At 35.8% G+C, this 23691-nt stretch overlaps 1 protein-coding gene across 1 annotated transcript in view; it reads left to right on the top strand.

Moving 5' to 3' along the window:
* OCA2 (OCA2 melanosomal transmembrane protein) overlaps nucleotides 1-23691 on the top strand; it is a gene marked incomplete at its 5' end in the record, with an annotated part of 159046 nt that overhangs the window by 113330 nt on the left and 22025 nt on the right. The window contains 1 exon segment of the mRNA XM_084225463.1: nucleotides 9285-9378. Within this exon segment, the coding sequence (XP_084081589.1) occupies nucleotides 9285-9378 (94 nt within the window).

The raw sequence follows: 23691 nt of genomic DNA, 5'->3' as shown, positions 1-23691 counted from the left end.
AGTGTACAGTCAGAAATTCACCTGTTAAGATTGTTCAATTGTGTAGAACTAGACTACTGAGCTGAGAGGTTATAGCTAAAATATTATTTGAGGTGATTTTATACATTTGACATTTAAAGAACTGGCATTTATTTGCTTTTTTCATCTCTTTCTCTCTCTCCCTCTTTTTTCCCCCTGATTTATAAACAGTATGTTTTTGAAAAAAAGAGAAAAATATCAAATTAGTTTTTGAAAGTTCCCACCTTCTGAGATCTCTGTTGCTAGCATAGAAAATTGGAAAATCTCTACTGCAGTGACTATTAATGTGGTCCAGAGGTGATATTTTTTACAATGTATAGTTTTGCACTATTTATTTTCCTTCTCTGTATATTTTCCTGAAGGACAATACCTGAAAGTCATTACTGTTACAGTTCCACAGAAATAGGCAGTTTCTAGGATGCATTCAGTTGTGCTATTCTGGCCACACAATTCAGTTGTAGGCTCTATGTCAAGACAGGAGGCAGGAAGAGAGGATTGCTGGCACTTTTCTTTTAACCTTACAGGGTCAAACCCCAGGTGTGAATAAAATTCATTATCCACAGGACATTGTGCTAATTACAGCTATTACAGCTATCCCACAGTGTAGCTAAACAGTGGGATTTCTCTCAATAGTCCAGTGCTGTAGCTATTCTGCCTCTCAGCAGCCCTCCTTAGGTCTCTGGTGCAGATGGGACCTTGCACAGTGAAGTATCACTGATTTATTTTTCCTGCAGATTCTGCTCAATAAGATCTTAAACTAGGTTTAAAGCTTCAGACACACTGATGGTATAAAGCTAAAAATATTGTTTATATTCATAAACCAACCCTCCTTCTCTGCAATATGAGGAAAAGTTATATCCTTCAGGGCGCATAAAATGTAATAAATATATGATAATTAAGATTATAAAAAACTGTACCTACTTTACTGTTCTTTTATTGTTATAATAGATCAAATTTGTATAACACTTTTCCATTTGAAAGATTGAAGAAGTCTACCAAAAAAATGAATGCATGGTGTAAAATATAGCTGTTATTTAGGAGGAGCAGCTTTGGTTTTGAACTTTATTGTTGTATAAAATGTGCAATTGAAACTGTGGGAAAATTTTTTGGTAGAGACACTATACCTACCTGAGCTTGATTTTAATGAGGACATGAATATTGGAAGATCCTATTGATTCTAAGAGTCTTTTAATGACAAGAAATCCTGGGCCTCAATTCTGTGTCTCATGGGCAAGACAGTACAGATTCAGATAAATGTTTTTTTATCAATATGAAACTCAATCCAAATCAAAGGGAGGTAGGGAATGAGAGCAATCTTTCAGAATGTAAAGGATGTTGCTGCTCTTGTCCTTGAAAGTCAGGCAAATCAAATAGGGAAATTTAGGAAACACCTCACAGTTTTTATTTAAAAACCTCAGGCCAGTCTTTAGCAGCATTATACCTTTAAATTGTACATATCTAGAAGCATGTTTTTTATATGCCTTCCACTAATATCTAATTTGCTTTCTAAATGTACTTTGCATTGTTTCTATGATGTTTGCAGTGATGGAAATTAATTCAACAGTGACTGCTGTCCATTAAATGGTAGTACTCTTTTCTTGTTCTTATTGATGAGCTCATTGAGATGTTACCTGAAAGGTGTTGGGTCATGTTGTACTGTGAAAAACATTGGATATAAGCATGAGGACGCTTTTCACTCATTAATACCTGAGAGCCCAAACTGTCCTCTTGTTCTTTTCTGTAAGAGCCAGAATCTCTAACCTTCTATAAAAATCCAGTTGCTCTTTTCCTTAGCCCTTTCATTACATTCAAGCTCTGAGATATCTTCATGCTTTTTGAGTGTGAAGTTCTTAAAGTCCAGCAGTGCTGAAAAGTCCTTGGTGTGAGACCCAGGCTTGTTTCCAGACTCCCTGCAACTAAAGGATATTATCTAAGATTGCCAAAGATTGTCCCCTGGGGTTTGGAAGATATGCAGAAGAGCCTAAAATATAAAACCAGAAAAAACTGAGTGTATCCCTTTGACAGACATATCTTTGTCTGTATGAAGACACTATCAGAGATAAATTTGGTTTTAAGATACTGAGTTAATATGGAAAATAACCCCCATATTGAAACTAGTATATTTTTTTCAGCAAGGACATTTTTCTAAGGTTGAAAATAAGTTACCTTGGCAGACATGCATATGTAGATAGATGCATGCAATTAAGGGTGAAATATGAAGCCTATGGGGTAAAGGATCCTGTTTCAGCTGCACTGATGAGAATTTATAGTTTGGATGTTAAGTCTTAGACTTTAAATTGGAAATAAGACAGAAATGCCTAATATTGATTTAGAAAATAAATTTATACAAACACCAAAATCACTTGATTATAATGCTAGAATTACTGATAACTTTGAAATGCTTCTATAAATGGTTTTCAATCTGTGTCAAATAACTGCAAGCTATAAAGTTCTGCAAATTAGAGATAGGATAATGATCAGATATGGCACTGGGGCTCCTACAAAGTATATGTGGAGATGCTTTCAGTTTTCTTTACTTGCTTTGTGCATTTCTTTATTATAAATGACAGGAGGTTCTTTCCAGGAGCCTTAGCCACTTCTGTGCTCAGAATTATATGGAACAGGCAAAGTGATAATGTTGTGTCGGTCAGTTGTGCAGTATGAGAATACAGACTCTGAATAGCTGTCAGCAGAAGAGGTATATTCAGTTAGAAGATAGCACTTAGACTATCAGACAGACTAAGGCAGGGAAGCTACAACAGGGCTCAAAACACTCAAGTGCAGAATATAATACTGGATTATCTACTTTTCTTCCTCTGCAGAAACTTTCCAGGCAATGCCCCCTCTTCTGCACCTTGAGGAGGAAAAAAAATCTTGCAATATTCATATTGATTTCTATTGACAAATCAGGTGCTCTGTATGCCATTAAGGAAAGTTATAATCATGGTCTAGATATTATTTATATAGATATTGATAAATCTATTTAGCACAGTTATCTTCAAAGTATATTATGATAAAGTTGAATACTGTACTTTTATGCCAAGTTTCTGTATATGAAACACTTTTTCAATATTTGGTCCCCATTAACATGACATGTGGCAAAGCTGTGAAACTGAAACATAGTTTTAATCTTTGAATCTAAAAATCAGAGATGAAATATGTGCAGCATTAAAAATATGAAATATGTGCAGTATTAAAAGCATTAAGTGAAAGCTACTGGAATATGTATCTCACGGCATAGGGGAATGGTGTGTCAGACAGCTGGCACTATCCATCATTATAATTGTATTTTTTACAGTTGCACTGGGTAGGTTGACTCTGAGGAGAAAAGTGACATTTGTGGTCACCTCAGATTTTATGTATTTTTTATAGATGTCTGGATTTCATAGAAGTTTATGAATTTCTTTAGGTCGCTAAAGTAACAAATACAGGATGTTCAGCAACTCACCTTATTTATTTCACGCTTCTGGTAGAAGAATGACAAATTTAAATATCACCTTTTTCTCTTTTAGCAAAAAGGAAACAATGAGCATTTACTAGTGTAATTCTTATACAGCTGTCCTGATGGTGATGTTGTAGTGGAAAGTGTAGTGGTTTGCAGAGAAAAAGTGGTAAATTTCACCTGATTGAAAGCATTGGGTTGAATGCAGCTCAGTGAACTTTTTTGATAACTGAACTCAAAACTTTAATTCATGTTCTTTCACTTTTTCACCTATAATGTCCATGTTTATGCATTTGTGTAGAAATATACCATTAAAAATGTTTCCAAAACAGTGAAATAAAAAATGTTGGTATCACAAGGCTGCATTTTATCACAAATAAAAATATTGTGAGTTCATGCATGCCTATGACTTGATGTCCTTTTTAGGGACTGCTACTGTTCAACTAGCCTTGATTCTCTTCTTTATTGATGATAATGTTTGATTGTCTGGCTTATTAATTTTTTTACATAAAAAAGATTAAGTTATTTAAGTCTTGCCTGTTATTAGAAGGTATTCAAGACTTGAATGGATGAATATAAATGTGGATTTCTTTTTTTTTTTTTTAATAAGGCAAATCTGTATTACTTTTGTGTGAAACTGAAAATTTATCAAAGCTATGAAGCCTGTCTTCTATAAGGCTAATCAAAACCAGAACAGGTCAGTATTCATTTTGGCAGACAGATTTGTTACATTTGCTCAGCCTGTGCATTAGTAGAGAATATGTTGTGGAAAGGCAGCCAGGCACATCAGTCTGCCTTTATTTTACAATATAAATTATATGGGAGACTGCACAGGATTTTCTTTTAAAAAAGCCTTGGAAGCAAGGAGCTGGCTTCCTTCAGTAAGCTTTAATTTGATACTGTAATGGAATGGTTCATTACAGCAAAAAGCAAGGCTGAGAATCCTCACCCTAAAATTATTCATGACTGTGGAAAACTCCTTGTTTCAGAAAGAGAATCCTTGTCTGGACAAAGCAGAACAGTTGTCCTGTGTAAAACTGGGCCTGTCACAGATGCTTGTTAAAGGCTTGGGAAAAGCTGTTCTTGGAGCTTGTGTTGGCACAAAAATAGGGCAGACTTTTTGCTTTTGCGTTAGCTAAGATACAGGAGAGAGAAAATGCAGAAGACCTCTTGGTTAAGCACAGGTATAGCTTGTTCTCCACTATCAGGGCATGTAGAAGGGAAATGGTCTGTAATTCTCACAGTACAACAAACTTTTCTGTTAGCCATCTACTTGGTTGTTACCCAAGGTATTATCTCCTTTATATGCAAGGAAGTTACTGTTATGATGGTTGCTCATGCTAGGCCAAACAGCTTTATTAGTGATAATCCCTTCCCTTTGATTTCTCAGTGCTTTGAGTAATAAACACTAATCCTGCCAGGAACTTTGAGGTGATTCTCCAAGCGAACACATTAAGTCAGCAAACAAAAGGGTTAGGCTTGCTCTTGAGGGGGCAATACCAAAGGGACTCCTGAGAATTAACAGCATTTAGATATAATAAGTGTGCTGCTGACAAGTAAAAATCAACATCGAGGATGAGGCTTGCACATTATTGATTCAAACTCTCTCCTTTTTTTCGCTATGATTCTAATCTGATTTCCCAGCCCCTTCTTTTAGAAAGCCTAGCTGGTTCTCCCAGCACTGATTTTCAGTGCATTGCAGGTTATAGTGGCTTGAGCAAATTCTCTCTACTGAGGAGAGGGCTGTCTGGGCCCACGAGAGGGTGCATCGTGTGTGGTGTACGAGGTCTGGGTTCAGATTTGGCAGTCTCTGAAGGAGCCATGCAGCAAAGTGCTGGGTTTTGGAGAAGTAGCTGCAGATGGAAGAAGAAGGCTGGAAGAAGCAGGGCTGGTGGATAGGATACTGCAGGTATCAAATGAGGCTTACCAAACCTTGTCAACATCTTCCTGCTTGTGGGTCTAAGTTAGCTGGGTATGAAAAGGCACATTTTAATGTGTGGGGCTTGGATATTTCTTGATAGATTTATTCTTAACTAAAACTCTTAAATACTGTCTTACACTTGGGGTTGATTTCACATTCTTTAAAGATATTCAAAGTTATTTGCCTTGAGAAATATCAGAAAGAAGATCTTATATCACCTTTTCTAGACAGAAGCAGTAGAAGATCTACTTTGTTTCTGAAATGATTGTGCAGAGCTAGGGCAGCTCTGTGGAAAAAAGATTACGATCTGTGAGGATTCCTCTGTCGTAGCATAAGTAGCTAATTAGAATTACTATTTTTTTCATTAAGAAAAAGGTCTCTCTTGATTTCATGCTTATAAACTATTAAGCATACTTAATATTGACAACAGTGCATGTAGTCTGTCAAGAAAAAAAGGAAGAAGAGATATTCAGAATAAAATGCACTACTTAGTTCAAAGATATTATATACTACTGACATTAGAAATATTACAATTCATTGTAGTGAATCCAGTTTCTCAGTAACCATCGGCCTTGTGATAAGGGGTGAGTAGGAGTCATCAACAAAGTTACAATAGGAGTCCTCAAAACAGATTGGTTATTGCAATGTGTTGATACGACCCAGGTGTTATTTTGTTTTGAGCATACAAACAAGCAAGCAGGAGCCTTTTTAAGCTGAATTGTTCTTAAGATTGCAGGTGATGTGAAGATGAAGTCAAGACTGAGTGAAGTCCTAAAAAATGTCTATTCTTAATTTGCATCAATCAGAATGAATTTAATGTACAGGTTTCTGTGTACATTAACTTAGGCTTGAGTTTTCCATGATTCAGAGGGTTGCAGTGCTGCTATTTCACTACTGAGTTAAACCTGTGCCATGGAGACAGATGTTCCTGCGTGGTGAAACACAAGTTTGCTTCTGTTGTTAATTTGTGTGCAGTTCTTTGAAGCCTGCTGAGCCAGTGCCTAATTAAACTGCACATACGCTCCAAACAAATGAAAAAGTAATGCTGTTCCTCACAGATAACATTTAAGGTGACGATTTCTTCTCGAGTGAAATCTACTTGGGGAAATCAATTCACTGCTGAAGCAGAAACTCTTTCCATAATACTTCATTATGTGAAGGCATTACTGTAGCACATGCAGCACAGGAGAGCTTGTGCTGTTTGGAGATCTCGACTGTATCTAGTCAGAGCCATGGGACAGGCACAGTTTCAGTCGCATTTCTTTAATTTGAAGCCAGAGCTATATTCCTTGTCTGCAGTAACATTATTCTGATGGTGATGACTGGTTGTGCTACACATAGAGCAGAAATCTCTTATGAAATGTTTGGATGCTGTAGACTAGTGATTAGTTTGGAACTGAAAATTCTTGAAGTGTTCCTTCCTGACTCCTCTAATTACATCAGCTGTATTCATTTGGTTTGTTTTCACATTAAGCCACACGCCTTGTGCCTTGGCTTTCTCATGGGAGTAGCTACCAGGAAAGCTGTTCACGTTCAGTTTTGTATTTTTAAATATGCATTAAAGTAATTAGGATATTATTATAAGGCAAAGAGAGAGAGGGCAAGGGAAATAAGCTGTGTGATTTTTTTCTAATGACCAGTGCTAGACACTAATTTTTAAAGGTTTCTGTTCCTCTTATGATGTTAATCATTCTTTTTTCTCCACACCTAACGTACCTGTGGCGATGGTTTTCTGTGTATGGAAAGAAGCTGAGGTTACAAAAAATTCTTGGCATCTCACAAGGATGATCACAACAGTTTTATGGTCAATAAGGATACACCCTTGTATTGATGTGCAGTTTCAGCATCAGCAGAACTCCTCAGAGACAGGCAGGATCTCTGCATTGAGCTCCAGCTCCTTTGCAGTGTAAAATCCTTAAAAGCAGCGAGTAGGAAGCAGGTCACCTAGTACAGCTCCTAAGAGAGCAGAAAGAGAAGGAAGTTTAAAAACCATAGAGGGAAAATTAAATATACAAAATAAAATGTCTATTTAGCACTAGAGGGAGTGGGAGTGGAACACTTTTCTCATCTCAAGAAATCTCCAAGATTACTGTGACTTCCTTATTCCATAGTGGCATCTGTTCAAGAGCTGCTGATGAGAAAATAAAACCAGTCTATTGTTCTTAATTGGTGTTGCTTAGGCCATTCACCTAGACAATAGATACCTTTGTTCAGATCTCTGCTCCAGGATGAAAATCTGAGTTTGCTGCCTAATGTGTGCTGATAATAATTGGCCATCCTGGAATAAAAAAGAATAATGAATTTTCTTAGGACTCAGTTGGAAAAATTTCTGTCATATCAGGGCTTTTTATTGTAAAGCTTTGGCTTTTAAGAAGTCAACTAAAATAATAATAAAAAAGTCCTGAGTGACTTTTGGGGTTTATTTTTTCTCTCAGATTTGTTACTCTGTCACTATAATGACCAGTCAAAACCATCTGAAGTATAGCACTTAATTTTATTTTTTTTTAATTTAAGAGTGTTATATTAGTTTTTAATAATATTTTTAGACATCTGCTAATTTTGTGTGCACTTTCAGGTGCATAAGATTTCAGCACCATGTGTGAATACATTGAGGGAATAATTCTTCTGCCTTTATTCTGAGATAATTTTTGGTACACTGATCTCTGGGTGAACCGCAACATTTACTGAATCAAAACAATTAACCGGAACATTAATTACATTATGATCTGTTTCTCTCAAAATCAGACCAGAAGAGTTTCCATGGAGCTTAATTTTTTAAACAGAACTAAAGTAAGAAGAGTAATTACACGCCAATGGGAGGAAAAGAAGGCTCCTGCTTAGAATAATGGATTGTTAATGTAGTGATGTATGGCAAAAGAGATGACTTACTGAGTATTAAAAAAAATCTCATAGATTGTTACCTTTGTTCAAAACTTCAGTTAAAGAAAAGCATGTAGGAGTCACTGTCACTTCCTGAGTCGTGCCTTAGATCAGAAACATTTGCAGGAGCCATCTGCTTTGTGGAAGTCAAGTATGAAGCATGTATAAGTCTGAGGTATGACTCATGGGAATGATGTAGAAAATGGGTCAGTCTTTCTGAGCTCTGAATACCTGACTTCTCTTCATTGCGAGATTGTTAAAAGTTTAGAGAATATCAAGAAATAGATTAATTTCTGGCAAAGACTTGGGAGAAGTGAAGATAGATGCACGTTAAAAATTGGCAAATTATTTTTCTTTGTTGTGTTCCTCTTGTGTGGGGGCTTGTATAAGTTAATTTGGTGAACTTCGCTGTATAAAATTATGTTTCCTTATTTATTGAAGAACCATGGTGATTAGGTAAACAAAGTTTGTGATCCTTTTACCTTAGGAGAGAGATGTGAAACAGATCCATTCCCCTTCATTGTCACACTTACTGTGGTTTAAATATCTATTGAAAAACCCCAAACAAATCTTACAAACTACTTCATTTATCAATAAAGAAAACACTACAGTGTCAATATCAAGTTGGCATTAGGAAAAAAGGTATCAATTTTTCTTAACATCTCAAACTATCACATCTTTTCACCTCATCTGATGGCACCTTCTAGTTAAGTAAAACTAAAAATCAACATGTTTATCTGAATGCAGGTCTCTGGTGTCATTTTCTTATTGGTGCTATGTTCCTTCCCTATTTTTCTGGCCTAAGTAGAACCAGGGAGTAATACCAGGCTTATATTTCAAAGTATGAAGCTATTTATAGGACATGGAGGTATTGACTGTATGTTTCTTTCTAAACCTATATACAACAGAAATTGATTTTTCAGTTTGTAACGAGTACATCTTAGGCCTTCAACGCAGAATAAACAGAGGAGGAGTAAGAAAGAGACCACAACTATAAACTGGTCTTTGTTTTCTGAACTGCAGGTAATGGAACATTGATTGGAGCATCTGCAAATGTTGTTTGTGCTGGAATTGCTGAACAGCACGGTTATGGCTTCTCTTTCATGGAGTTCTTCAGGTACATTTTTAAACTTCTCGCATTTAATCTGTTTTTGTTTTTTTTTTCTCTCTCTTGGCAAACAATAAATCTTCTAAGGGGAAAAATCTAGAGAAAGGTCTATAAAAGATACTTGTGTTCCTAATTTGGTTTTGGCAACTGAAATGCAGGTGGAAGACAAATCACTTTATTTTTGTATAATGTTGATGGAATGCATGAAGCTCGTGGGAGCACAGTGGAACTCCAGGAGAAACAAAGCCTTCAAAATTCCTGCTTTGATTACCCTCAGTCTTCAGCTTTGTAGAAATTGTAAATTGTTGCTTTATTGTAAAATGCAGTTTAAACCTAGTTTATCATCTGCACATATTCATGGATGTTTTACCATCACGAGAAACTGGAATGTCCTAATTTAGGCTGAGTTGATTTTTATTCCTTAATCCCACAATTAACTACTTACTTAAAAGTAATTGCTTCTTTTGACCAGCTTTTTAGCAACTATGAATGAAAGTGTGATGAGCATCCAGTTTGGCTCAACTCAAGCTGTTGCCTAATAACTGTTTAATTAATAAATAGTAGATTTTTTAATAGTGGAGTTTTCATTGCAGGTCATTCATCAGCAGGTTTTTAAAGGACAAGGTGTACTTAATGCATACAACAATTTAATATTTTTCCAAATATTTCCCATTTTTGAGACTGCGTTTGAAAGATGTAAGTGTAAACTGGTAAATAAGGACAAAACACAAAGTTCAAGTTTAAAGTGTAGTTGGTTTAGCTAAAGCATAATTTCTTGCTTATTTTTCCTGCATATTTAGGGCAAAGGATACCGTTAAGCTCACACCAATTTGTTTTTTCTATTTACTTTGTTTACATTGTTTATTATAGTGTGTCAGCTCCATCAGCTTTTTTCTAAACTGTTTCCCTCAAAGCCTTCAAACCTGTGTTATTGATATGATTAATCAACCAAGTCTTGGTTGTCAGGATCTTTGAGACTGCAGAACAGTCTTATGTAGTACATAGTAATGGCTAACAGATTTCCTGGAAATCAAGCCCTTGCACAAAAAAAAGGTGATGCAGCAATAATGGGCTGATGGATTGCACTGTTCATGTTTCACAGATTTTCACCCTGGCATTTGGGGATTTAACTTGCATGTAGCATTAACAGTGTGTCCTCTATGTAGATTTTGTATTGAAGTGGTCTTAAAACATCTATGAGACTGGCTGAGAAAACAAAGATGTAAAGCCTGGCTAATCTCTTCAGCAGTGTTTACTGGAATCTATTCTTTGGTACTGATGACAGCAGACAGATGCTCCAAAATTGCCTTCTATACATATGCTTTTGGTGGAAGTGATTACTGGGAAAGACTGTAGCCACCTTGAACAAAGGTGTGAGAACAGAATGCAGAGTGGTCTCAGAAAGATAGCGATGGATATTAATTAGCAGAAAGAACATAAAAGCTCACTTTTTCTGGCTGCCTTTTAATAACTGAACAGGCAGACCATGAGCTTCTTCACAATTTGTGCTAGGAAAATATTTGTTTCAGTCAAATGTTCACAAGTTGAATATATTTTAAGGCTTTTCCTGGCATCAAGAGGTGCCTTGAAGATTTTGATTTTGCTTACTTTTATTTATGAAGGTTGCCTCAAAGTGTAAATTGAATTTTCTGCATTTCTTCCCTGTTTGCCAAGATTACTCAATATGTTTCACATCCCCATTGAGGGGTCCTCTGCAGTGCTTCTCCCAGTAGGCACACAGATTTTTACCCTCTCATCTTGCAAACCCCTGGGAGTCACCAGAGAAAAATCATGGATACCTTGTGTGGGGAGATGATGACCCTCTGCTGGCTGACTTTTGTTAAGATGTCTTTATATCAGCCTGAACTGGTGTTGTTCTGCCCTTCCCAAGTGTCTCTGCACAGGAAACCATGTCTGTCTCAAGTGGTGTGTCGCACAGCAGAGCACTCTACTTCCAATTCACTTCCTTCCTAGCTGCATGCTAAGCCAAATCATGCAAACGTGTTTAAGGGAGGCCGTTGCCAGAAGCAGCTTTTTTGAAAACCATGTTTGGACACAGTGGTCTGTAAGAAGAGTTTCAGAGAGGGTTGATAAGCATGTCTGGTGAGTACACCTTGATAGAACTGAGGGTGAGATTCTACAAAAGCTGTGGGTTCCTCATGCCCATGCCATGTGGGTTCCACAATGCCTCTCTGAGCAGGGAGAGAAGAAGGCAAGAGGCAGGTTCCTTGCTCTCTAAGAGGGTTGATGGGCTCATGACCTTTCCTCTGTGTGTCTTTGCGCAGTGGCGCTTGGCGCGGTTCAAGGTTTCTCTTCTCTTTTTAAGAAGGTAGCAGAAGCAACCCAGCAGATGTGTTATGCAATCCTATTCTGCTGCCCAGCCAGAGCCAGAGGTGGCCAGGTGTGATAACTTGCCTAGAATGCTGAGGTCTTACCAGCTTGATGTGCTTCTCTCTGGAGAGCCTTTCTCAGGAGAAATCCTGTGCTGGGGAGTTCTGTGTGTCTGCCAGAACAACAACTAATTGCTTCTTTCCCTGGATCAAGAGTCCTACTGCCTCAAGGACCTGGTCCTCCACACATGGACGGAAGGGCAAGACAGGTCTGGTGTCCCATTCTCACCATCCAGGCAACTCAGGCCCATGTGCTGGAAGTGCTGTAAGGTGGTTCCAGTAGGATGGCATTTAGGTGGGAAAGATTATACTGAGAGAGAAGAGAGAAAGGAATAAGGTTCCCTGTCTGTGTTGAAGCACCTTAAAGCAGCCTGGGGTTCAGAGTACACTGCTGTTTGAGGAGATACCAGGTCATATCCATGCATGTCTGGCTGTGAATGTGCTGGCAAGTGTCACTAAATATCTTACCCAAATGCATTCAGATCTCTTTCCCTTCTCTGACATTACCCATCATCATGTGTACCATTTCTGTCTGAACACTGCTTACAAGGGAAAGAGCAAGATTGCCTATGAGAAAAGATCTTTTGGCTGCCATGAATTCTACTTCTGTTTCCAGACCCTGTGGGGTGTTTTGATTATTCATTTTGTTCCACTGCAATAAAAAGATTCACGTGCCATTTAAAATATATAATATTGTAGTAAGTTTAATTTATCACCGTGAAATTTTTTTATCCTTGAATCTGTTAGACATGTTCGTAGAAAAAGAGAAAGGATCTCCTATTGGTGTATCAGCATCAAAAGGAAGAATAGGGCATATATGAGACTCATTGAATGAGGAAATGAGCTGCTGACAAGGGATGTGCAAAAGACAGAAGTTCCCAGTGTGATCAGCTGCACAAAAACCTGCTGGAGACCAGTTACTAATGCTGCTCTCCAGGCTTCTTATGTGTTCCAGTAGTGCCTTCCAAGCTCAGCCACTTAGGGATTCAGCTTTCAACCAGCCCCACAAATCTGAAGGCAAATAATGAGTGACTGCCACTGGATGATTCATTTGGAATAACTTAAATTCAAAAGGAAAGAAAGCAATGTTATGACAAAAACAAAATTGAAATTCTTAAGAAGAGCAAGTTCAGAATAATAATTTCCTTAAAGGTGCTCTTGCATTTTTGGAATCAGTACAGCCAAATTATGCTCTTGTTCCATTTTGAAAACTTCCTCATCAAACCATATTTATGTGTTCTATCTTTCTTCCTGAAAAAATATGTTAGATATACCTATATGAAAGATAGGAAATCTAATTAAAGTAATATTAATTGTAATATTAATATTTGCTTCCTATAATATTTCCTTATCCTTCTAATAATTTAGAACTGTACATGATAGAGCTGAACATGATATTCCAGTCACATTTTTTTTTCACATTTAGAAAAAATAAGATTTAATTCAGAATGTGGAGTTATTTGCCTTTTCTTTGTTAATCTAGGCAATATCAAATTCCTGTTCAATTTGCTATTCAGTGTAAATCCAAGTTTCTTTCACGTTACTTACTTGAGTTTGATTATATCTGTTCTCCCCTCAAATTCTTATACTTTTCCTACATGTGGACACAAAGACAAGTAGCTAAGTGGTAGAAATAGAAAAAATTGTGAGTCCATGGGGCTTGGAAAAAAAGTCATAGAGTAGTGGAATATTTGCTGTATGTGGTCAAGAGTAAACATTAGAACCAGCAAATATCAGAGCAAACAAATGATCATTATGTCTCCAGACAGAAGTGTAACTATTTTCATAGTCTTGACCCTGCAGAAAAATCAGGTATGTTAATATTTTGAAGGTAATTGTTCAGAGAGAGTATTTATGAGTGAGCAGAAGGCAGGGAAAGATAATCCTCCTATTAGGATTTTAGTTTAGTTATCAAAGAACTATTACTAATGGTCAGATAAAGACATTGTAGTCTTGTTGCTTGGATGAATTCTAGAGGTTAATACAACGATTTTATATAAATTCTGACTATAAAATAATCAACAGAGCTTTATTTTTTCTCAAGGTTTTCTCAAATTTTTCTGTTTATTATTTCTCAATGATAAATAACATTGCAGATGTCGCTTTTTATCTAGATGCTTCATTTCATAGAAGTTTTTAAAATTTTTACTAACATATGTCTGAGTTTGTTGCAATATAGCATTCTGCTAGGTCAGACCACCCCATGGAGCATGAAAATGATGCACAGAAATCTTTTTGTTGCCAATAATTTGATTCCAGCTCCATAACATAAGCAGTTCTCATTGCTGTAGGCACTTTAATACCCTTTTTTTTTTACTTGCTAATACAATTTACAACTTGGCTTTTATTTTCTCTGCAAGATAGGCATTTATAACCTTATAAAGATACATAGTATTTCAAATATAAACTAACTTATGTTCCTTCATCCTCTTGTAATTCAGTATTAATCACCCCTCTGTGTCCATGATGTGTGAGGTCAATAGAAAAAATTAATCACAGATAAATTATGAACATATTTCATGAAATATTATGGGACATACTCCAATTTTATGTCAAGCAAATTTTGGCTGACTGTGCCCATATTACAGTGCTGGTCATGGAAAGAATGGATTGGATAACTCTATGTAGTGGATAGGAATGTGGGAGAAATCATTTGATACATGAGGAAATCAGTCTGCCCAGAGGAACAGGTTATGAGCCTAAGAGCCTAATGTAGAGTTACAGTTGTAAGGCTAGCTTGATATAATCCTGAAGGCATTGTGTGCATTTTCAGGTTTTGCGTTTTTCTGTCATTGCCCTCCCTTCATACGCCATCTGCAGAGCTGAATTAATATCCTCTGTCTTCTCTGGGAATAAGAATAATTTGAAAGTGTCAAAAATATTGGTTTCTGATAATTGCTTAGGAAAAAAATTGGTTTTAGCATAGGATTTGTTTTGTGAGGTATTCACAGCAAAAATATTTTCAGCAGGACATCCTATTTATCTGGTTTTGAGAGCACTCAGATGCAAAGGCTGTGAAACAGAATTTCCCATGACAAGTGTCATTCATTTAAGTGGGAGGACAAATATGATGTTCTTTGCCACCTCCTGGGTATCCTATTTACACAACTTATAGAAAATAACACTTTTAAAAGATCCATAAATGTCTCTGCTGGGTTATGTGTTAGACAACTGTAGTCTTTTTCATTCCTGATGATTTAGTATCTTATTTTTCTATTTTCTTGCTATTAACACCACCCTATGCCGCAGTTATGCTGTTGCTCTTTTAAAGCTGACTCTGAGCAGAATAATACCAACTCTACATTTTGAATATGAATTTTGGTGATCGAGACTTTGGTTGAGAAACGCGGTATCAAAATACCCAAATTCAATTCACCTGTGGACTTTCTGATCAACTGTGCAGCTCCAGAAGATGGAATCTGGGGGTGTTCAAAGTACCTAAAGAAGATTCAATGAACTGCTGAGAGAGGGTTTAATGATTATGATGCAAGAATGATCTCAATCTCACTTCCCACTACTCTTCTGATCAATAAGAAGGAGTAAGTGGTCATGGGGTAAATGTTGATAATTGACATGATAACAGAGTTCTTCTGTTCAAATAAGTGCAAATGCAGCACTTGAGTAAAGCACTCTCAACAAACATGCATTAACACATGGGCAAGTTTGAGGTCTTCAGTACTTTTCCTTCATATAATTTTTATCCTTAGAAATCCTTAGAAATCTGTATCTCTCAGGTTTACTAAAGCTTTTTTTTTACATTTGTCTTGATTTCTTTACATGTGCAAGTAAATATTAGAAGGTTTTTTTGTAGCTTATTTTAAGAATAAATTACAAATGCAATTGCATATGAAAATCTCTCTCAGATTTTAGGATCTGAGTTTAAGAAAAGTAATCTAGATTTTAACATCCTAGTCACTGTTATGACAGAAAGGGCAAAATAGACAACTTTCAGCTGATAACTCAATTCAGCAGAAAGGTAGTTCAGTATGTATTCATCTCAAGTTATTAGATTCTAAGCTGTTTTTGTTAGGAAAAATGCCAGTTTTCTTTGAGCTATCCAACAACAATCATTGCAATATTTTAAAGCATCAGTGTTGATCTAATAACTGCTCTCAAATAAACATCATATTGACATCTGTGGCAGTTCAATAAAATAAATGCTGCTTATTTTAAGTATTTGCATGGCTTGCATCAAACCCCATGAAAGTAAGTATTCCTGCAACAGTGGTGCACAACATTTTTTCCTGAGTTATAGGTGGCTTGGCTTTTTAATATTTCTTCTTATTTTATTTATGGTCTGCAAACAGTGTAAATGGAAATGGGAATGGATATGGATTCACCTTTTTTTATTTTTAGAAAGAAGGGTGAAAAGTAGTATTTTGAGCCTTTAAGTAAGAGGATATTTCCTTTTCCAATTTGAAATATGATTTATCTTTACCATGAAGTTTTCATGCAACTCAAAATGTTCCTATGTCTTCTGAGCAGAATTAATAACTTTGAATTGTTTGGCTGGTGGACATACAAGTATTACTTTTTTCTTTTATCGTGAAGTCTTTTATATTAGCTTTTAGTTTCCAATAAAGAAAATGGGATTTAAATACTTGTCTAACTCATCACAAAATAAGGCTATGTGATTCAGGTATTAAAATTTTAGTATGGTTTTAGCCTTTAAACTCTGTGAATGTGTGTTTCATCCCCAGAGATTTTGATAAAGGACATTTAAAATGCAATTGCAGTGGTCCAGCATTTCATTGGGCTCCATGGGAAGCAGTGATCCTTCAGATGTGTCACTTTAATATTACGGGCTAAAGTCATTGAAGCAGTATTTAATCATAGGATCATAGAAAAAAACATAGAAAGATTCAGATTGGAGGTCTTCCCCTTTCCATAGAGTCACAGAGGCTGTTGGCTGCCTCTGGTGCTGGGCTTCCCATGGGCTCACATGAAGACCACCACTCCAGAGCCTTCCTTGCCAAGCTGCTCCCTGGTTGCTCTGTCCCCAGATGTTGTTGTTGCAGGGGCTTTTCTTCCCCCTGGACAGGATTTGGCATTCGTCCTTGTTGAAGTTAAAAAAGTTCTTTTTTTTTTCCCCCATGCTTCCTTTTGTCCAAGTCCTGCAGGATAGTGGAATTGCCTTCTACTTTTTCAACTTATGTGAGATTATAGTCTAGAAATTTCAGTGCAGTTTTGCATGATTGTTTTGGTATGATAATATCCAATAGTATTCAAAATGGTGCTAATATAAGAAAAGAACTTGGCAATTATCTATTTGTGTTGAAATGGCAAATTTGATTCACTCTCATGTGTAGCTCTTCTCACCTGGTCCTCTGTGTGGATCTCATTTAAAATTAAATAAACCCAAACCCTAACTATATCCCAAACAGTTTCCAAGAAATAGATCTGTCGACAAAATGTTGACATTAGTTAATTAGGTGAGGTTTGGAACAAGGAAACAAATAATAAAAAAATGTGATCTATGCAAAAATATTACACAGTTTAAGACATATATTAAAAAAATAAAATGTTCTATTTATATAATATTTCTCATAAAAACATTATTAATTGAACACTGGATCATAAAATCCTCAGTTTCAAATCTTTCATAGTGAAGATGTAGAGACTGGTTTAAAAGTGATTATAAATTGTACAGTTTGTGCAGGCATATATCCATGAAACCCACAAATAAGTTAAATTAAAATTTTATTGACATACATTTTGAGCTCAGGTCAGTAACAGTCAAGAATGAATGCTAGTACCTCAGGTGAATAAAATTAATGTAACCCTCTATCATCAAGATACTTGACTGTGTAATTACTATCAGAGAGAAACATTTTTTACAGAGGGGATAAAAAGGTAGCAAGTTGAAGAGTAAACACAAACCATACCAATCTAAGAGCCAGATCAATTGTTTTGATGCTAAAAATTATTCTTATTTTAAATTCTGAAATGTTATATGCCATTTAGGATGTCTTATATATAATCTCTGAATTGCCTTTTTGGGTTTCAGAGTATCTTTCCCTTTCACTAGCATAAAGCCAATGTTTCTAGATTCCTATGAATACAAAGTATTAGATATGAAATTCAGACTATCTTCTGATATAAATGGCTATGAAAGAACAAAGAGAAAAGTCCAAGCCACCCCCAAGTCCAGCCAGGTGTAGATTGAGGGCAAGTGTGCGCTAAATAGGACTGTGAAGACATGAGAAGAAGTCTGTGGGTGTTTTTTGTTTTGTTTTATTTTGGTTTTGTTGGTTTTTTTTCAAATCAGCGGTTCTTTGGAACATAGTATCTTTGAAGTATTCAGAAATTCATAAATTTGAAAGGGTATGCTCAGGAGTATTAAAGGACAGGTTCTAAAGACCACTGCTCTGTCATACAAGTGAGTAATTAATGTAATTCTGAAAGCTCTTCCCTAAATGTTGCATGGATGCCAGCTACTCACATTTCTGGTGTATTTGCTGGTATACCTTTTTCTTTCTGAACAGTAATATACGTATACATAATATGCATTAAATTATCCATCCAATTCTTGCAGATATTTTTAGTCTACTGGCATGTATCAGTAAATTAAGTGAGAAAAAAATAGCCACATGAAAATAGAGTACAGAAAGAAAAATTGATTTGGATTACACTGAAACCAGATGCAAATTTAATTTTTCTTGTTAAGCTGAAATGCAGGGTACTGATCCTGATTTATTCTGGAAAGCATATTTGCATCCAGTATGGATGGAAGAATTAGGGAATGTCTTACTTGGGAATTTATGATCATGCTAGTGTTCCTATTAGATATACAGGTTATAGGAATGATCATATTTATAGAGTATTCTGTTAGAAATTGTATGCCATGGATCTTATAAGTCACAAAATGTATAAAGCAATTTAACACCTTAAAAACAAATCAATGAACAACAAGGAGAGTGGTAAATGTAATATATATCTCTATTTTCTTAACACAGACCATAACCCATTCTTGGTTACCTTTTATAAGTACAGGCTACCAACTAAATCAATACCTAATAACTTCCCAACAGCACTTGGAATGAAAATAATTTTAAGAGTAATGATTTCTAGATTTTTTTTTCAGTGTCAGAAAACAGATATTCTGCTGTGTTTGTGCATTGCTACTCCTATAGAAACTATTTTAGGATTTCAAGATATCTTGGATTATAATATTTTTATGAAAAATTTCTTGAAGTATCTCTAAAGCCCAGGATTTTATAGCGGATATGATTTATGCTGAAAGGTGGATTTGAAAATCAGAATGTCTGCCCCAAAGAGAAGTGCAGTGCTTCTTCAGTGCCTCTTTAAATAGCAGTCATGTAAAAACTGGAAAAATTAATTACTGGAAAAATCTGCAGAAAGCAACTTTTCACTGAGAGGTGATGAAATTTAAATAAAACCTCTTTGCTGACAGGTCTGGCCATGGGGTTTCATATTTTACCACTACTAATATGGGCTGAAATCATAGCTAAGAATATTCACCTTTCCAGCAAGCTTTTAAAAGGCAAGTAAATTACCTCATTTTTCATTTCACTGCATTTAATTTCCACCAAATCCTCTCAAACTAGTTCAAGCAGTTCTGTATCTAAATGCACAGAATTTCATGGTTAGATAAAAGATAATAAAACTAGGTGTTATCCAGTCTTAGGGGTTTCTGGACTGAAAATAAAAAGAAACTCTATTTGATTAAGCTTCTACAGTAGAAGGTAGGAGTTAATTTGTAATCTTTTTTGCTTTTGCATTGAGGTAAATATGCTTTTGTTAAATGCTAAAAGGCACAATCTGAAGGTCATATGTACCATTATGCTGTTAGGCTTGTCATGATTGTGATTTAAATTTTTTTTTTAATGGAGCCTATTAAATCAGAAAGCAGTTAAAAGAGGTCAGTGCATTATTCTCCAAGATAATTCATCAATGTCAGCAGTGCTAACGAGAATGTGGGCCATGTGTCAGGAGCTATTGTGTCCATGTCTCTGCTCCACTGTGGTCTAGCACTCATGTTTCATTGCAGATCTCTAAATAAAAGGTTTGATGGTGCCTTACCTGAACCATAAATAAGTCTGAGTGAGAAGAAAGGAGTGTCTACAGTCTTTCTTGAGTGACACCACTCTTATGATCATGCTGGCTGATATTTCCAACTTGTTTTCCTAGCTAAGATTAGAGGGATATTTTCTGGCAAGAAAAGAATTAGGACTGAAATAGTTTTTGCTGATTTCTTCCGCCATGTCTTTGAGTTAACAATTGGGCTGAATTTCTTGTCATCTCAGTATATCCATTGAAAAGGAAAAGCTTTTGGTAGATGTGCTACCCAGCTGACCAGGGTGTTGCGTGTTTCTCTATGTTATATAAAGGGGGGAAAAATCTAATGCAGAGTCTTAATCTTAGTTAATTTTTTTAGAAAATGTTTATCAAAAGGAGATATTTGCCCCAAATGTGGGAAACTACTGATACATTTTAAACTACAGAGGTAAAACATGATAAGAAATGGAACAGACACATAAAAAAAAAAAGTCCATGCTCCTATAAGCATGGTTTTCTAAAATGTGCAAATTATTTCTGAAATCACATCATCTTTTGTGCTCCATCCTTTCTGTGGTTCAACTAGTGCAGACTGGCTTTCTTTTTCACTGGAACTCTCTTTTGCGTATAATATTGGTTTGCCTGTAATTGGGGTACAAGTAATTTTCCCTCCATGGTATTTGTTATTCCAGGACTCATCCATTTTTTCTGCTAGACACACTTTAGTGATGTATAAAGCCCTTTTCTCTCACTATGATTTTCTGGGAAAAAAAATCCATCTTTTGGATTTTTGGTGCCTTATAGGCAGTTGTTGCCTACTTCTTGTAGGTTAAAAGGTATTCTCACAGGCAGCTAAACAATTTGGCTGTTGGTGTCTTGTTAATTGGTCTTGAGTGGTATCTGGTCCAAAAGTAGTTAATCATATTGAGGTTAGCTGTGGGGTTGCAACATGTGAGAGCTGTGTTTGCTGTCCTTCAGGCTGCCAGGTCACATGGCCATTAAAGCCAGTGCAAATTGCCCACATGCAAAGAAGAAAAATATGAGCTAATATTAATCCTTCTAAATATTACAAGTTTTCTGTGTATAGACTTGTGCATGGGGCAGGATTTGTGAAAGTGTTCTTGTCTTTTTATACCATTTTCACAGCTGTTGGTATTTAATGACTTTTACATGCTTTAGGTTTTTTCACCTGTTTTCCAGTTTCTCTGTCAGAAAAACTGGCTGCTATACATGCTTCTCTTGATCTTACCCTTTTTGATTTATTCCTGCAGGCCTTTCTGGGGAGGTTCTTAATTGATGTCTTGTGCCTAAATCCTTTTGAAAACCAAATGCAGAAGCAATATTGAAATACTGCTGCTTAGTTTGTTAAATTTCTCTGAAAATGTGCCTTTCTAATGGCAGGCTGGACTCTTTGAAAATTTGATTGCTGTTCCTGCCATTCATTGAAACCTTTTTTACTGATTTTTTTTTCATTGTGACTGAGAACTCGTGTCTTGAAGGGAATTCATTCTGAAATAGACTGAATGGGATTTTTGCTTCTCCTAGTGTAGCAAGGAGGTTTTTAGTAGTGGAAAGTGTGCTTTTCTCAGCAAGAGCAGAAGTTTGTCTGTAATGATAGTGATAAATGAAATGCTAAAAGAAAGAAGGTGGGCAATGTAGCTGTGTAAAATCAAACCAGGGAGTGAAGAAAGAAAATTGAGAACATTCCAAACCAGCAAAGGCCAAAACCCAGTAAAATTAAAAAAAAACAAAAAAAACAAAAAAAACAAAACTAAAAACCAAAAACAACAAAAGAATTGTTCTGTATTTCTTAGATGCAGTATGTCAGTGAGGACTGTTTATAGTAGAGGCTATTTGTAGTGATTGGGAGAACAGTCAAATACAGGTATTTTCCTTTTTTTTTCTGCTTTGGTGAGAACTCACTGTAATCAGTGGTCTCTTTTATTTAAATTTGAAAGACTTTGGATTGCTGTTGATATCGATATTTCCATATGCTATTTCCATTGATTATTGCAGCCAGCATGTGGTCATTAGCATATTAATAAAATAAAACATTTTCTATGTTTTCATAAATAAAATTCATGAGACTAAAAACAGTTTAGATGTTTAGATTATGTCTCATTTTTAGACCTCTCACCATATGGATTATTTGGTTTAGTGGCTAATGTGATGAGAAACAGAGCAGTAGTCTCTTGTATACATAGTCTGCCATGTTTTGTTCCTTAAATGTTATATTTTTTAAAATTTGCTTTTATTTATCACAGATATGGGAGTAAAGTAGGGTTTTTGGGATCTCTGGGCTTTCATTTTGAAGTTAAAACCTGCCACCTACAAATTGTGCCTGTTTGACAAGAAAGGTTTTATTTTTGAAGGTTTTGCAGTAATATCATTTTGACAGATTGATTGTGTAAGTCTTCATGTTGCTCTCTAATAACTCCTTTTTAATGAGAGAACTTTAATTGATGTCAAACTCAAAAGTTCAGTGACAGATAAAATGTCTTCTCTTAGTTAAGAGGTTAAAAATAATTGACAATTTTGCATGCACAGAATAAGCTGTCATAAAAATATTTATTTCTATGTCTATTCTGATAGGAAGAGATAGAAACAAGTTCAAAATGAGTGGTCAACTTTTCCATAAGTTTTGAGATAGTGAATAGAATTCTATTAATAAATACAATAAACAACCATTACTGAAATAATTAAGAAAAGCGTGGTGAGCCATTGCTCGTCAAAATTACTGTTGCAGGTGGGGTAGAATTGCAGGTTTTGAAATCTCTAAGTTTTCTGATTATGCAGAAATTTCAAAAATAATTTTCAGAAGAGCAGCTAATTTCTGAACTATTTTAGTGTAGAAAAAATTAAGTTTATTTTTTTAATGCAAATGACTATTAAAAAAAAATCCACCCTTTGCTAAAATTCACTGCTACCTCATTTGCAACATGTGTTTCTAACATCGAGAATGTCTGGCTGGGAGAGCCCTGGAGAGGGGTGAAATGGGATCCTGGGCCAGGAGTGGAAGGGAGCTCCAGCAAGGTTGTGCAGGAACACTGGGGTCTGTGGGTGCCTTCAGGGCCGTGGCAATTTGCAGTAATTGAAAATCAGATATTTCCCAACATGAGCAGTGCCTGCAGGCTGTTCTGCCTGGTATGTGTCAGGTCATCAGATACAGCACGAAAGTCTGCACACGTACACTCGTGTGAATTATACGATAATGTTTTAAAAGGGGTTTTTGCCTCATTAGTGGCTTTTTAGGTCACCTTTGAGGTGAACCTTCACCACGGAGAAGTTATGGATTTTTCCTATGATGCTGTTACTCCAGAACTTTCTGCATTTTCCTCATAAGCAGCAAGACAACTGTTAGAAATAGGATAGTTGACTTCAAATATGACTCATCACACTCGAGTTCATCCATGTAATTCAGCCTGTTCATTTGTATTCGTTCTGCATACAATGGAAAGGAAAGGGAGGAATTGTCCTGACATTTTGAAAGGATATCCTGAGACGGAGCTTCTTGAAGTCCCCTTTTTTTGGCTGACCAGAACCAACTCTATGCTGTTGTGTTGCCAAGCTAACTAATGCATGCTGTATCTTAAGTAATTCATACTTATACAGTTAATTTTTAACAGCTCTAAAATAAAGGTTTCACTGTAGCACATTACAAAATAAATACTGATTTTGACTTCTACTGCTTCCTGATTTATGAGAGTCAAAGGGTAAAAACTATCAATTTATATTGACACATTTTAATGGTATTTATACACAAATATGGATATGTCTATGAATGCCACAGTGAATGAGAATAATTATGCATCAATATAGTGTACTAAATTAAAAGTTAATATTTAAAATTTTTAATTAACACTTCATTTGACAAACAAGTAACTTATACCCACATCAATTTTGAGACAATTTA

Source organism: Fringilla coelebs, assembly GCF_963513975.1.
Source record: "Fringilla coelebs genome assembly, chromosome: 2".
Classification (NCBI taxonomy): domain Eukaryota; kingdom Metazoa; phylum Chordata; class Aves; order Passeriformes; family Fringillidae; genus Fringilla; species Fringilla coelebs.
Note: the sequence above shows the minus strand (reverse complement) of the source record. Positions and strands in the feature narration are given on the sequence as shown.